The 17,494-nt window shown below is 33.0% G+C and overlaps 1 protein-coding gene across 12 annotated transcripts in view; it reads right to left on the reverse strand.

The window, feature by feature from the left end:
* glrba (glycine receptor, beta a) overlaps positions 1 to 17,494 on the reverse strand; it is a 68,632-nt gene that overhangs the window by 18,252 nt on the left and 32,886 nt on the right. For 6 of the 12 annotated variants that reach the window (XR_012404083.1, XR_012404078.1, XR_012404106.1 and 3 more), the window contains exons 8-10: positions 8,466 to 8,618; positions 6,816 to 6,886; positions 6,515 to 6,663 (exon numbers count right to left, since the gene is read on the reverse strand). Coding sequence is in view for 6 of the 12 variants with exons in the window: in XM_068220872.2 (XP_068076973.1) it covers positions 6,515 to 6,663; positions 8,466 to 8,618 (302 nt within the window). In the remaining 6 variants the exon portion in view is untranslated. The remainder of the gene's footprint in view (positions 1 to 6,514; positions 6,664 to 6,815; positions 6,887 to 8,465; positions 8,619 to 17,494) is intronic. The other 6 variants (XM_068220872.2, XM_068220871.2, XM_073949243.1 and 3 more) reach the window with 1 other exon arrangement.

A 17,494-nucleotide genomic window follows, 5' to 3' on the forward strand; every position in this document is an offset into this window, starting at 1 on the left:
CAACAAACAATGTTTGTAACGACAGAACTTGCGACTTTAGTTGGCTAATGATGGTTTTCGGAAATGCACCCCTGGTTGGGGAAATGAGAGTTCTTTTTTAGCAATTGCACATCACCCATCACCAATCATTTATTTTCTGTTGTGGTCACATCGCTAGACTAACTAAGATCATAACATTCCAAAGGTTTTTTTTTTTTTTTGGCACTTAAAGTGTCAGTAGCACTTCACATTACTTTTTTCAGCTAAAAATCCTATTTATTTTTTTTTCCTGCAGAAAAAAAATCACATACATTTTAAATTGCATGAGGGGGGTTCAATTAACAGCAAATTTTCATTCTGTATGGACTATTCCTTTTAGTGGCCAAGCAAATAACAAATACATCAAAATAAAATGTTATATAAACTCACTTATAACCTTTGGCCTTCATCTTTCTTTCTATTACACTGATGTAGAATCAAATATATATTTATTAGCTAAAAAAAAAACTACATTATTACTACCTGAGAGAATTCATATATTAAAATTAAAAATTGATTCACAGTATGAAACATAGAGAATGAAATGAAGGTGGTTTTCTGATATCACTTCAGTCTGGGACATTTTCATTCACAGATTTTTGCATTTTCAGCACAAAACTAGGAATAAATTATTCAGTAATTGTAAAGGTAAATTGCAGTGTCATACGGATCCATGTTCCCAGAGCTGTTAACCCAGTTTTCCAGGACTAATAGACAGTGTAAGCGCAGAAGCAGTATCTCATAGTTCAGGAGGAGTTCACTGCTCCTTAGTAAGCCTTTTTTTTTTCTAGCGGTTGCGATTCTGTTTTTAGTTTCCAGGCTTTGATTACTGATCTATTTTCTTTCCTAGGAAAGAGAGCATTTTGGCGTCAGCTTTTTTTGCTTTCCTATTTGTGGAAGAGCTGTAAAAGTCTTTTTTGGGTTTTTCTAGGATAAAGTTTTTAGTGTCACATTTAAAGTCAAACACACTTTGACAGAAATCTTGCTAATATGGCTTAAATAAATACAGAGGTAATAAATAAACAATAAATATACAGTTGAAGTCAGAATTATTAGACCCCCTGTATTATTAACCCCCCTGTTTATTTTTTTCCCCCAAGTTCTGTTTACCGGAGAGAAGATTTTTTTTTAACACTTCAAAACATAATAGTTTAATTAATATTTTTTAATAACTGATTTATTTTATCTTTGGCAGATGACAGCAAACCATATTTACTAGATATTTTTCCAAGACACTTCTACATAGCTTAAAGTGACATTTAATGGCTTAACTAGGTTAATTAGGTTAACTAGGCAGGTTAGAGTAATTAAGCAAATTATTGTATAATGATGGTTTGTTTTGTAGTAGACTATCAAAAATATATAGGAAAGGGGCTAATAATTTTGACCTTAAAATGGTTTTTAAAGAATTAAAAATTGCTTTCATTCTAGCTAAATTAAACCAAATGAGACTTTCTTCAGAAGAAAAAATATGATCAGACATACTGTGAAAATTTCCTTGTTCTGTTAAACATCATTTGGGAAATATTTATAAAAGAAAAATAATTTCAAAAGGTGGCTAATAATTCTGACTTCAACTGTATGTTTGAGACCACATCAGAATATGTCTACATAAACAGAAAATGTTTATAGAGAAATGAAAAGTTTAAAGCATAAAATAGCTTGAATGTTATTAGCATACATTTTCAAAAACTTTATTACATTATTTGTTTCTGATTACTTTTTTATTCAATTAAATATATTTATTAAATTAAAAATGTATGTCTTTTATCAGTATTTCAGCTATTTAAAATGAATAGTTACTCTGTATGAACACCCTACAATAAAATGTAACTGGATAATGCACATAATTAAATGGTGCTGTCCATGGTACTGAACCGTTATGCTGGCATTATAGGGTGATTCAAACTGAATACCAAAACTTTGACAATCAAGAACCCTGCAAAAAAGAAAAGGACAGCTAAGCTCTTGCTGTCATCAATTTAAAGAAGCTCTGAAATCTTATTTGGTTGCTCAACTAAAAGAAGGAATAACTGCAGCTATCCAAACTGTTAAGCCCGGGATGCAACAGAAAGTGTGGAACGAGTTAAGTACTCTTCACATTGATTAATTACCCAAGGTTCCATCATGTTTCTGTGATTAAATACAGATTTTTAAAGTTGTGGTATTCTTTTTGAATTACCCTGTACATCATGGATGCTAATTAAATTGGGGGTTTCAAGCAGCTAACTGTCTTATTTTTTTCTAGTACATTTGAATGTGTCTTTTTTAAAATATCATTCAGTGCAATAACAATTTCTAAACAAATCTTATAACGCATATTCCTAAAATAAATCATATGATTACATATTAAAGAAGTGCAACCTCAAAATACGTATTAATTTAAACAGTCATCTATGTTAAATGATTACTGAAGTACTGTATGTTTTACAAGAAAATGCAACATACACTTCAAAATTCACAATTCAGTCTGTTGCCGTTTCTTTCATTAATTAAGAATAAGTGATAAGTGATTCACATAAAAGGTGGTTGGTTTTAATAAAGCAAGGCCTTCCACAGCACAGCTCTTTGGTCTTACTTGTATTAACTGCAGCAAACTCTCTTGGAACTGGTGGACTATGGAATCCACACATTCCCTATTGTTCCCCAGAGTTTGCTCATCCCTCATACAGGCCAACAAGGCCATGTCAACAAGGCCATGTCATCAACATATTTCAAAAGTGACAAATCCTTAATTTCACACCTGATTTCTTTTTCATTTATGAAGAATAAACTAGGTTATAACATACATCCCTGTGGACACCCTGAATTCACAATTATATTGTTAGATTTAAAACCACTCAGCCTAACATGTTGCTTCTAAAAAAAAACGAGATATTCGAGCAATGGGTTGCCACCTAGCGTCTTGACAGAGCTTGAAAGCATGCAAATGCAAACAAAAGTAAGCTAAGAGCAAATGTCTGAAACATGCAAACAATGCACAAACAGCACCGACTTCTCTCAGTTGAGTAAATTGTGCTATAAAATCTGCAGATAAGCAAAGATCACCATAAAAATGTTATTTACTAATGTATTATTATGATATAATTTAGGAACTTTATCTCTGTGACTGAATTTTGATGAAAGTTGACCATGACATGACCATTACAGTCTTGTTATTGTATTTCTTTAAATTTCAATGTAAGACTGTTTACGTTAGTTGTTTGTTTGATCTTTTTATCTAAAATGAGCTGAAACAACATAATTCCTGAGTTTCTTTAACAACTTAATTGTTTTATGTTCAATCCACTTAAATTTGCAAAAATTACATATTTGTAAACTTAATTCCTTCATATTGTCCCAACACAAATCAAATGCGTGGAACACAGCGTTGTTTGTTTGTTTTTTTTTTACAGTGTGAAGTCTGTCTTTTAGAAAGTCATTTAATCCATAGTGCAAGAGTTGAGAGACACTGGAGACAATTCAGTTGATAAACCAATGTTTACTGGGTAAAATGCTGATGTAAAATCCATAAATAAGATCTAAACCCCACCTATCTGAGCTGAATTCTTTTTCACCACCATTACTTCCACTAATTCCAAATCATATTCACATTTTTTCTAAAATAGCAAGAAAAAGAACTTTGCATCGTGGCACAGAGACTACATTTGTTAATTTATTCATCAATCACAGCTACAAACAAACCAGTACAGGGTTCCCACGCTTGTTTAAAGTACTTGAAGGTATTTAAATTTCAGACATATGAATTTAAGGGCTGGAAAGTTCCTAAAAACAAAACTTAGGTCCTTGAAAGTGCTTGAATTTAAAATTCATTGTGTTATTTGTTATTAGTTGTTGTTATTATTATTATTATTATTATTATTATTATTACTTGTCCTAAAAATCTTAAATTTAAATCTTACGTGAACTATGACTAATAATATGCCAAAGGTGCTCTATTTAAAATTATTAGTAATTTTAAAAGTCCTTGAATTTGGTGTCCATGAAAAACTGGGAACCCTGCAGTAGAGATCTTGTGATCCAGGCTCATTTTGAAAATGTATATACATTTCTAGAGTAGAGAGCACCAAATAAGTCCTATGAGCTACATTTTTTTTTTTTTTTGCAGTTTTTGTTTTAGTTCATCCACCAGCGAGGCCTCTGTGTACACTTTTTGATCTCAAAATTCTCCCGCGAGTGCCATTCATGCCTGCTGTCGACTGACTGACTGAATGACTGACAAATGATAAACCCAACCTATAGGGTTGGGTACCGAAACTCGGTACTTTAGCGGTTTTGGTGCTACATTATAAAAGACAGAAGTATCAATAAGCTCTGACGTTAACGGTTCTGCTATCGGTACTGGAGAATTATTGCTGAATAAACATTACTTACAGTTGCATAATTTAACTGACCAACCTTTTCTAATTTGCTATATTTAATATTCATTTGCATAGTGGGCAATTTCACTTGAGAAATGCTTGTGTTTCCGGTGAGAGCATCAAGTATAAAAGCCATCACAGTTCTCATCTGTTCGTGCGCGCCCAGTGCTCACACATGCTTTAGCTCTCGACACAGACTCATGCACACACACAGCTCGTAAGCTTGCAAAGTGGCGGAGAGAACCAAATGGGTTGTATTTCCTAAGTGGACAGCGACAATGCCAGTTGAAACAAACGCAACAAGTTGTTTTCTTGTATAATTGAAGTGAAAGTATCTTTCAAAAGTGCATTAACTGCAATGAAAAGTATTGAAAAGTTTTTGACTGCCTAGTTACTAACGGTAATTTTACATCATCCACATCGTTATGGCAGCAGTCAATCACCTAAATAAGTATAACATTAATAGTTAAATAAGCACACACATTCATGTTACAAGGAAAACATTTTTTTTTCTGCAGTAGCCCAAATAAATCTTCAACATAAAAAATACTTTTACATTACTGTTTTTACAAATATAGCCTATGAATAGCCTAATGATGTACTATTATTAAGAAATGATATAAAAAACTGCTTATTTTTTACATTGCAAGATGCTTCAAAACTGTATTAAAACACAATAAACACCCAATACACTGTTCACTATTTATGTGAATGCGTTAATGAAAAATCATAAACATCTCATTTAACTGCATTTTGCAACTCAAAGAGGGTATTTTTAACTACAGGGAGCACAATAAACCAAAAAAGATCCTGACTTCTGCCAGAAAAGCAAACATGTTGAGTCATTTTGCTTCAAACCATTGTTCATTCTTTTACAGGAATAAAAATATTTATTTGTTTTTACAATTATTGGATTAGTTTTATTTTACATTAAAAACGAAATAATAAAACAGAGTGTAGTTAATTCTGTTCAAATTGTTTTGTTTTGTTTTTTATTAAAAAAAAACACTACAAAAAGTACAGATAAGGGAACTGTTAAAGAACCGAACAAATAAGAGGTATTGATAAAAGTAGTAATACGGTTAAAACCTTAATGATACCCACCCCTTCCAACCAAAAGTGTTTTCAATTGACCCCCCCACCAACTTCCCTAAACCCTACTGACAGTTTTCAAAATCAATCCATAAAAAGAAAAGTCCTTGTTTAATTTTTACCACATTTTCAGATTTTACCACATTCTCACCCTGTTATTTACTTGTTTATTATATTTTTTGGTCTCTGTTTTTGCTTTACCAGCTTTCTTGAAGTGTTCTTCGCCAGACTCGAACCCCATCATCGTGATCAACTCCTCTCTACGTGTCAAGTCCACCGGCATACATGGCGAGCTAACTGTACAAACTGGTAAGCTATCCATACAGTGGTAAGTGGTCAGCTAGTAATCGTGAAAAGAAATGGCATCATACCGCCCCCTAGTGTTCGTTTTAAAGACGAAATGCAGCCATACGTACCTCTGACTAAATAATTCATGACCTCCTGAAATGTATACTGTAGGGCAGGCGTGACCAACCTTGTTCCTGGAGATCGACCTTCCTGCAGATTTCAGTTGCAACCCATATCAAACACACCTGCTTGTAATTATCAAGTGCTGTTCAGGTCATAATCAATTGATTCAGGTGTGTTTGATCAGGGTTGGAGCTGAACTTTGCAGGAAGGTTGATCTCCAGGAACAGGGTTGAGCACCACTGCTGTAGGGCTTTGTTTTCAGATTAAGCCTGTGTTGGATTGAGGTTTAGATTTACTAGACTTTTAAACTCTAGTACTAAATTAGTACTAGTATTAATGTAGAACCAATTTAAAGGTTTTCTTAGTTTTATCAACAAAATAAACACTAGTGGTAAAACTGTTTGTGCTCAAGAATGTCCATGTTCATGTTTGCTCACTGTTAGACACTGCTTACAGAAAGCAGTATAATACAAAAAGTGTAAAATATGTATCTCAAGCAAGTTTATTTTCTGAAGTCCTCTGAGCCCAAAGCATGAAATATTAATACAGCATGCTGATACAGCTGTTAAATCTGTAGTTCTGCAATGGCCTGAGTCAAGACAATGTAAATGTTTCCAATATAAGACACAAACCTGAACCACAGCATACTCCACCAGAGAGGCGAAACCATACAGCAAACAGGCGATCATCCAGATATCAATGGCCTTCACATACGAGACCTTTGGCAGCTCAGATGCTAGAGATGTGCATTCGGATGAGAGTGACAGAACAGACAGAATACCTAAAAAAGAGAGAGAGAAAGACGGACAGACAGGAGAGAAACGCTGAAACAAATTCAACATAAACCAGTGTACTGTGCCTGGATTTGAGTTTTCTCTCACTTCACAACATGTTTTTGTGTGTGCTATGAACGCTGTAATGTTCAAAACTGACCTGGGAGTGAGAGCCATCCCTGGAATGGACAGATGAAGAAATGAGAGAAAGGAATGAAGGAGAGGTGGAGCCTATGAAAGGAGGAATATGGAGAGATGAGAGAGGAAAAAACGGGTTGGTTTCTGGGTAATCATGGGAATGACTGACGGATGAGGTTTTCTCTTGTAAAAGGAAAGAGAGCTGTTTTTACTTTATTTTTTTTTATAATTTTGTGTGTCCAGATGGTTCAATAATCATACACATAATCCTGTTTTATTTTTTCAGAACTCAGATTATAAAAGGCTTCTGGAAAAAAATGAGATTTTCATTTCAGTAGATTATATCTGAAGGTAAGATTATGTAATACATAAAAAGGCTGTGTGCGTGTGAACATATTATAATAAATGATTAGCTCACTAAAATACTTGCCAAATGTGTTTTAACAGAGAGATAATAGTTTTAATAAATATAATTAAAAATTGTCTTTGCCATGATGACAGTATGATTTTATAGTTATTTTGAAAGATACTTTTCAGTTTAAGTGTAAGTTCAAAAGGCTTAACTAGGTTAATTTAGTTAACTAGGTAAGTCATTGGACAACAGTGGTTTTTCGGTAGTAATAAAAAATACTCCTAAAATTATTTGAGAAAAAAAATGAATGAATTAAACAAAATAAATAAATAAATAAACTCCTTTTATTCAAGACAAAGGAAAAAAAAACTTTCTCCAGAAGAAACAATATTTCTCAAAATATTTTTTTTTGCAAGAGGGCTAATAATTATATAAAGTTCCTTCAACTGTGCGTGTGTGTGATGAAAAATAATGTTTCCTTATATATTATTAGTTACTAAAAAAATGATATAAAATACTATTCAAGTTTAAAGATGTTTAAAAAACTATTAATGTGTAAAATATAGTTAATATTCAGTAGTCATATCAATATATCTTATTGATACTTAGTAACAAAATAATAAATTATTATTTAATAAAACTTTATAATAGAATATACACTCACTGGCCACTTTATTAGGTACAACTTGCTAGTACCGGGTTGGACAGGTTGCCTTCTTCTTCTGCTCTTCTGCATACCTCATACTACGTGTTCGTTTGGATCTGTGATAGCTCTCTGTCCTGGACATTCTACTAGTCCTTTTGAGCACTTGAAGACTTATATTCACCGTTGCACTTCATTAAACTATCCTTCACTTGCAGTTGGATTCTCCCGGTTTCTTTTGTGACAACTTAAATCACCTTTCTTTCCCATTCTGATGCTCGGTTTGAACTGCAGCAGATTGTCTTGACCATGTCTACATGCTTAAATGCATTGAGTTGCTGCCATGTGATTGGCTAATTAGAAATTTACATGAATGAGCAGTTGGACAGGTGTACCTAACAAAGTGGTCTATTACTCTAACACGTCTTATTAAACAACACCACCACCAAACCGTTAAATGGTATCCCTTTAGAAATATAATTTGTTAATTATAAGTAATCATTTTCAAAGGCTGCAGGTTTGATCACCTTGATCATATAAAATCCCATGACTTATAAAAGCATCAAATGGCCAAAGTAAGAAATAACAACATCTCTGATATGTGTGATCAAACACAGCAGTGCAGTTCCATTAAGAGCCGCTGTGTGTTTGTGTTGTTGTCCTGAAGGCTGACTTACCTAAAGGCACTCGAGCTGCACTGGCGTCTGGGTTGATCCAGAAGGACAGCCATGATAAGACCACGATGAGCAGTGTAGGAGCATAAACACCCATCATGTAAAAGCCCACCTGCCTCCTCAGAGTGAAGATGACCTCCACACATGTATAATAACCTGGAGATGAGGAGAAGAAACGTTAGACAAGGCATCGAATTATGAAGGTCATTGTACTTTCAACATTTACTTTGCTATAAAATACTTTTTTAAGATGTATTTTTATTTTGGTGGGTCAGTTTGAAGACAGGCAGTAAAGCCGGGGGGGGGGGGGGGAGGGGAGGGGGGGGTAAGAGTGTGGATGGTATTAGGAAGAAGCCACAAGAAAACTAAGAATTTGAAAGTGGGATTTATAATTTAAGTTATATATTTGCATACATTAATAAAAAACATTTAATTCACAAAAAGTGTTACAAAAAATTTCTTTAATAAACAAACGATTTAAAAATCTTTCAGAATTTTACACATCTAATAACATGTGCATTAGGTTGTATTATAGTTTTTATTAATAGTTTGAATTAGTTTTTTCATATTGATATGTTTTCAGAGCATCATGGTGGTGCAGTGGGTTGCACGATCAGCTCACAGCAAGAAGGTCACTGGTTCGAGCCTCAGCTGGGTCATTTGACATTTCTGTGTAGTGTTTGCATGTTCTTCCCGTGTTGGTGTGGGTTTCCTCCGGGTGCTCCAGTTTTCCCCACAAGTCCAAAGAAATGCGCTATAGGTGAATTGAATAAGCAAAATTTTCCGTAGTGTATGTGTGTGAATGAGTGTGTATGGGTGTTTCCCAGTGATGGGTTACAGCTGGAAAGGCATCAGCTGCGTAAAAACGAGCTGGACAAGTTGGTGGCTTATTCTGCTGTGGCGACCCCAGATTAATAAAGGGACTAGGCCCAAAAGAATATGAAATTAAACGATATGTTTTCTGTTTGCATTTTAAATGAAGTTATTTTAAATATATTTTTGTTTTATATCATTTAAATTTTATTATTGTCAATTTTTTTTCCATAAAATATTAACTTATACCACTGTACAATTTCCACAAAAATTTATAATTTAGCTCAGTGTTTTTTAAGCAAGTAATTGTTTGTGTTTACAAGAGACAGCAGTATCAGTAAGATGAAATATGAGATGTAATGCACTGTACTGTAAAAGTCACTTATCAACAGAATATTTATTTTGCTTGTCATTTCCATTAAATTATTTTTACCCCAATTTTATTATAATCCAAATATAATAAAAGTGAAAAATATATATATTAAATTGTGTCTTTAGAACACATAAATGATGGTTTATTTAATAAAGGCCTCATACAGTATTAATTTGTGTACATCATCTATGGAAAGTCTTCCAAAAACATGGAAATGTAATTTACGTGTGTGCACGTGCGTGTGTGTATATGTATGTGTGTGTATTGTAAGAGTTTCTACATGCAGAATCCATATGTCTCCTAGGGGTCAATGAGGAATCTCTGCTGAACATCTGTCAAAAAAAGCATTCAATAACCTACTACAAAAACAAAACAATGAAAAAAAACACTAAATGAATCAGAAGAGCTTTCTAATTCACCACATGAAGTGGAGCAGAAATGAACACATTAACGCCAAGGTTTTTCCCAGAAATGCCTTACAGAGAATTATAGTGTGCTTACGGAATGGCCAAATAAATATATTTTCTAATATGATTTACAGTGGTTGTTTGATTTTCCTTTTATTTTGACGAAATAATTTACCTGTTTAATTCATCCATTATTAATCATTAGTTGTTATTTTTATAATATAAAATAAGATACCTTTAAAGTAAGGAATGATTACTTTTTCCTTTAAAAATGAATTAAAATCCATCCAAAGTGACAGTAAAAACTTTTGCATTGTTACAAAATTTGCCTACAGATAGATACTGTACAATGGTGTACTGTACTGTGAAATGATACCAAAACCCAAAAAAGTAATATTCTATGTGTTCATTGGTGATATTCCTACAGAAAACAACCTTATAACTTTTGCCTCGGTAGTGTAAATGAGACACACCTACAGCTTAAATTTTTCATTCTTAATTATATTGCAGCTATTTGATAAAACCATTTAAGTATTTTTATCCTCATTAATGTACACACATAACCTCATATTGACAGAAATGTTGACATTTTTGTAGATTTATTAAAAAAGAAAAACTAAATATCATATGAAGTGTTCAGACTCTTTGCTGTGACACTCAAATTTAACTGGTGCAGTCCATTTCTTCTGATCATCCTTGAGATGGTTCTACACCTTCATTTGAGTACAGATGTGTTTGATTGTACTGATTGGACTTGATTAGAAAAGCCACACACCTGTCTTTATAAGACCTTATAGCTCACAATGCATATCAGAGCAAATGAGAATCATGAGGTCAAAGGAACAGCCTAGAAAGCTCAGGAACAGTATTGTGGCATGGTACAGATCTGACCAAGGGTAAAAAACGTCTGCTGCACTTAAGGTTCCTATGAGCACAGTGGCCTCCATAATCCTTAAATGGAAGACATGTGGGATGACCAGAACCCTTACTAGAGCTGGCCGTCTGGCCAAACTGAACTATCTTTATAACTACTTTTATTATTAAGGAAAAGCAAAATCCAAAACCCATGCTTCCCACAGGTTTGTAATATACCTTCTGTGGTAGCCGGATTGAAACACACCCATCACATAAATGATTAAATAAATGCAACAAACAAAAAAAATATGTGAATTTTGACTTTATATTTTTATTTATTATGACAGTATTATACACTGTTTCAAACGTGTTTTTTAAAGTTCAAGTCAAATTTATGTATGTTAAATTAATAAAATATACAGTAAATGAGAAATATATGACAGTAAAAATGAACAAAAACAGTGCCAATGATTATGATAATTACAAGAATAAAAAGTGTAGATTATTTAAATAAGGCAAATCAGTTGATTAACGTTTTCTAATGGTGTACAAATGTTTCTCTCACTCTCGCACAGTCAACTGTGAAGCCAAGTGAAAATAAACTAAAATAAAAAGGTAATGCAAACTTTAGAAAGCGAAAGCAAAAAAGACAATAAGCAGTTCAAAACAAGTAGGGCAAGAGAAGATTTTCCACTGGTTAATCGATGACGAATGATCACCAAATATAATTAGGTGGTAGTTAATATACCTGAGCAGCCCGCCCAAGTAAATTCATGTATGGGAAGCACTGAAAACTACAAAGCCCTGTGTGAAACAATTTTGCTTTCTAAACCTAATAACCTAATAAATTTCTTTGGATCTCAGCATAATGTCTAGCTTTTGAGGATCTTTTGATCTACTTTACTTTGTCAGGCAGGTTCTATTTAAACGATTCTTTGATTGTAAACAGGTGTGGCAGAAATCAGGCCTGGGTGTGGCTTAACATTTTAAATTCAAGAGTGATAAACCAGATTTTTGCAAAACTGCATGATGTGTTTGTGTTATTTCTGACTAATATTTGAATTAGTTGGGGGGGGTCAAACATTTTTTTCACACTACTGTTTATAAAAGTTTAGAACTACTTGTGTGGTGAGTAAATGTTTTTTGGTGAACTATCCCTTTAATAGTCATATGGCACAACCTTGACCATCTTTAACTCAGTGTGTTAAATAGATTACATTACAACAGGGCCAGAACGCAGAGTTGTGGGGTAATTTATGAAAGATCGATCTGATTTATTAGATTAACTGCAAACATTCATTACCTGTAAGTATTAGCTGATTACTCTTCAAAACAAATGCCAACAGTCTCTAGAGTGTTTATTTAAAGCAGTGTCATTAGTCAAAGAAATGAAAAACTGAACAATGCATTTAGAAACAGTGAGCTGAACCTCTGACAGAATATGAAATGGTGGATTTTTCTCAAGCAGCAAAACAAGCTTTGAGCTCTGTGTGACCACATTACCGGAAAACAGCTCAAGAGATCATTAAGAGCAGGCTGCAGATGTTCTTTTTATTGTCTTGTTTGTGATGTGACTGGGTTTGATCGTTTATATGAAAGTGTGTTTGTGTGTGGGCGTGTGAATGTTTTTTTTTTTTTACATAAGGACTAGGGATTGCCCATATCGGTTAATTTTCTCAACCGGAAACAGCCAGTTAACCGAATATTAACCATTAACCGGTCAGAGTAATATTAAATTATTAATTAATTACAAAAAGTTTATTGACATGTCTATTTTGTGGGACACGATAACAATTGCAATTTTAATACTTATTTATTTTAACATGCGAACAACAGCATATAGAACATATTGACAACAGAACATCTTCACGCACCTGCAGCGATTCCAACAGCATAGAAAAACAGAATAAACAAAATAAAAAGAATAAAACAAACAGGCCTGCCCTAGATATGCATGTAATTAATGCTCCGCTCTAATTCGTATATCACAAACCTCAATCAACATTTTAAACATTATGTCTTGAGAATCTGATTTTACCTTAGAGCCTTAGTGCTTTCATTTCCTCTGTCTCACTCATGGTTTATGCATAAATGTAAAGGCTACTATTGCATACAGTATAATAGTTTTATTTTTTACATACAGTACTGCATTAATTTGCATATATGTTTTATAGTTTACATATAGTTAGCTTTAAAACAAAAGCCTCAGTTTGGTGTGAATTATCGTTATGCAAAAGTCAAGTAGCCTAGTGTAAATAATTGGATTTGTTTGATTTGTTGATTCAGCTGTGTAGGCTATTTAAAAAAACTGATCTTTTACAAGAACTATAAATGACAATTTTCCAAATAAAAAAAGGTTGGTTTGTTGGTTGTACACTAAATCATCAAAACTATGGGCTCTATTTTAACAATCTAGGTGCAAATTCTAAAGCGCAGGGCACAAAAGCATTAAGGGCATGTCTAAATCCACTTTTGCTATTTTAAGGACAGAAAAATACGGTTTACGCCACGGCGCATGTCTAACAGGGTTGTGCTTATTCTCTTAATGAGTTATGGGTTTGTTTTGAGCATTAAATCAATCAGAGTCTCATCACCTATTCCCTTTAAGAGTCAGTTGCTTCACTAGCGAGAAAACAGTTAAACAGACCGTCTGCAGCACAAGGATAAAGAATGAGCCTCCTCCAATCGGCCTCTTTCCTTTCTCTTTCTCTCTTTCGTGGATAAGGAAACGGTGTTGTACACTCCACAGAAGACCTCCATTGGCCTACATATTTATTTCAAAACTATTTTTAAACTCAGTTGTAATTTCCAGCAAATTAATAAATGAATAATAATGATGAAGTGTGGTGAAAAAACTTTATTATTTTTATATCAAAACACACATCCTATGCCCCATATGGTCCAAAACCAGACAGGTGGACACATCTAAGCTTGTTTTTAATAAAACAAATATAAATATCCATGTAATAAGCCCCCTGAGATGAAGAAGGCATGAAAGCAGTGGTTTTTATATTTATGCAGAAAATAATAATTTTTGCATTGTTTTAATCCTTTAATTCATTTTCATTTTTAAAGATATTTGTGTATTGCTGTACATCCTGTGTGTATTAAGCAATGTGTAAGAGTTTAAGGCGCACAACTAACCTGCTCTGCACTGACCTTTAGACCTGCATTTAGCTGGTCTATTGCACAGTTTATATTGGTTCCTCAAAATAACAATGCGCCAACAATGCACCTTAACACACCTCTTTAATAGACCAGAACACCCATGAATCCACAAAGTGGCGGAAATAGATTTACAATTTAAATAACGTGGTGCAAAATTTAAAAAATTATGGTTGCACTGGTCTGAAAATAGCAACACATCGCAGCAAACAAGTCTTGCTCATTATTGTGCCGAGTGTATGATAGGGCACTGTCTGTTGAGGTGCAAAGCACTCTCTGATGGAGAGAAAACCCACTTTAGCTTATGATTGGCTTGTTTGCAAAGCAGTCGACTTTTCAGAAAGTTTGCTGTGTCTTTCTCTACTTGTGCGAAGACACTGAAATGTTTATGATGCAGATGCAGGAAAGAGGCATCACCATCAGCACTGGTTTGGCATCAACTCCTCTGTATCTTTATTTTCGCTCATTTCATTTAGCATATTTGAAAAAAATATGTCAGTAGTTGCATGTTACCACCTGGCAAGTTAACAAATACATGTTGCACATTTATGCCACAAATAAAATAATATAATAATTTTAACTGTTTAATTGATACCAATAATCAGTCAAAATTGCATCCTTTCATTTAACTTGAGTAATGTGAGCATCCCTAAAAAGACACAACTTTGTATACCTGGGTATGACATAGGTTTTACAAGGAGAAGGTGACATATGAGGAAATTGCCCCATGTCCCCATTTTTCAAAAGGCTTGGCAGTTTTTTGAGAAAGTACAACTGCACAGTTTCCTCTTAGGTGTAGTGTGATTGAAAATACAGCTTGAACAGTATAAAAGCCATTACACCTATGGAATACTCCCACAATTCACAATTGCTTTGTATTTCTCACGTTGTGGGGACCAAATGTCCCCATAGGTACTGTATAGCAATACCAGTACATTTTTACTTTGAAGGGACATTTATTGTTCCCCATGAGGAAAACAGCTTATAAATCATAGAATAAAGATAAAAAAAAGAAAAATGCAGATTGGTTCCTCTGAGGGTTGAGTTTAGGAATAGGGGATAGAATATCCAGTTTGTACAGAATAAAAATAATTATGACTATGGGAATTCCCCATAAAGACAGCTGTATATGTGCATGTGTGTGTGTGTGTGTGTGTGTGTGTGATCTTAGTAAGGTACACTCATGCTGTTCTGTCCTCTTATATAAGAAGTGAATACTGCATTATGTAATAGATTCCTACGGGAGAACGACACTCTAATACTTACAAAGCTACTTTATGTTAAAGGTACAAATATTTGTGTTTGTATACCCTTACAAAAAAAAAAACATGAGTGCACACAAGTTTTTGTCATGCTCATGTGTTTTTTAAGTAAGGATTATATAATTATATTCTACCATAGCTGCACATGCATATCAAAAGTAACATTTGTGCACTCTACATTTTATATTTGTTTACAAGTTTGTCCTTGTTTATTGTCTTATTGATTATTTTACTTTCTTTTAATAGGAAATGTGTGTTTATAGGGGAGGGAACAGTATGTGTTTGTTTATAGAGCATATGCAGTGGGAGTAAGGGATAATGTACAGTCAGCATGCAATTATTCCAAACATTTTTTATCACCCTGATGGGACTTATTTAGATATATAACACTGAGTTTACAAAATCCTCCTTTTTAATTAATTAATAAATGTATATACTTTTTTTGCTTTCAGTTAAATGATAATGGGAGAACTGTGCTGTAGGAGATATTAAGCTAGCACAGCTTGTCAACTATAGTTCATTTTTTAATAGCAGTTACAAATGTACTACAGGTTATATTTCGTTTTTAGTTCATTGTTACTTATTAAACTAAGTTAATCATGTTCTAACATAATTTTAAAAGTTACGCATGCTATTTTAAGTCAACTTAACATAATATAAGTTCAATGGACTCATAAGGTTAATTTGATTTAGCTTAATAATTTAAGGCAACCAGCAATTTTTTGTGTGTTATTACTATAAGATTAAACAAAACCTATTTACAGGTGTTTTGACCTCTACAGTTTAACAAAATAACTTTTATTGACAATTTTAGCATTTTGAAACAATATACTGTATAGAAGTAATATACATACACATTTTTTGCAACTTTTTCAAACTACTTATTTAAAATAAGCTGAATTAACGCAATTCTTGAGGGTTTTTTTGACAGCTTAATTGTTTTATGTTCAATACACTTATTTTTGTAAAAACAATCAAAAGTTTAGTTAAATCAAATTGTTTTGAGACAACATGAAGGAATTGTGTGTAACCCAGCATTTTTTGTGGAACGTATTGCACGGTAAAAAATGCCGGGTTCCACATAATTCATTCATGTTGGACACAAATCGATTAATTAAAAGTTAATTTACCACTTTTAAAAAATTTGTGGATTGAACATAAAAAAATTAAGTTGTCTCAATGAAATCTCAAGAAATATGTTGTTTCAGCCCATTTTAAATAAGTAATTTGAATGAGCAAAACAAAATATTTTTTTTTGAGTGTGCATGACAATTTATTATTATTTGCATGATAAATGTTCAACATTATTCAACATCAAATGCTTTCGGAGCAGAGATCAAGGGTAAAGTCTAAATACAGCTGCGAATACACTGTAAAAAAATTGGTTGCTCACAATCAATTTGTGTTGGGACAACATAAAGAAATTAAGTTAGCTTATTCATTTTTACAAATTTAAGTCGATTGAACATAAAACAATTAAGTTGTCCACCCAAAAAATTCAAGAACTGTGTTGTTTCAGCTCAATTTAAATAAGTAGTTTGAACAAACACCAAAAGTCTTTTTTATGTTCTCACATCAGGATAATTTTTGTGACACTGTACAACAATCATAAACATTTATTCATTACTTTAAGGGGTAGGTTTAGGTTTGGGTTGGGGTAGGTGTTAATGAAATACAACTTAATGGGTAATTTAATAAATAATATGAATAAGCCTCTGTATAATTACTGTTTTAACATTATTGTGAAGGTTGAGTTTAGGGTTGGGTTAGGGGTAGACATAAAAAAAAATGTAATTAATGGGTAATTTAATGAATAATATAAACAATTCTCATTAACTTCCAGCTACAGCTGTATACCTTCTAGCGGAATTCAAGATTAAGATCTCATAATGCACTTTGAAAGTATAAATAAATGCAATTACAAGAATCTGTTGGTCAATAAATAGTTTTACAGTGCAGCGTGTATGATTAAAGTATAATTAACATATGAACACATTGTTGAGTATACCAATAAATTAATCAAAAATTCTGAATAATCCAAAACAGTTGACCTCTGTGCTACAGTATAAGTATAATATCGAATAATATGCTGCATTTGATCTTTACCATTTTGTTTTTCAGAATCTTGATCTTTAATATTTCAGAATCTTCAGAATC

The sequence above is a fragment of the Danio rerio genome, chromosome 1 (assembly GCF_049306965.1).
Source record: "Danio rerio strain Tuebingen ecotype United States chromosome 1, GRCz12tu, whole genome shotgun sequence".
NCBI classification, from domain to species: domain Eukaryota; kingdom Metazoa; phylum Chordata; class Actinopteri; order Cypriniformes; family Danionidae; genus Danio; species Danio rerio.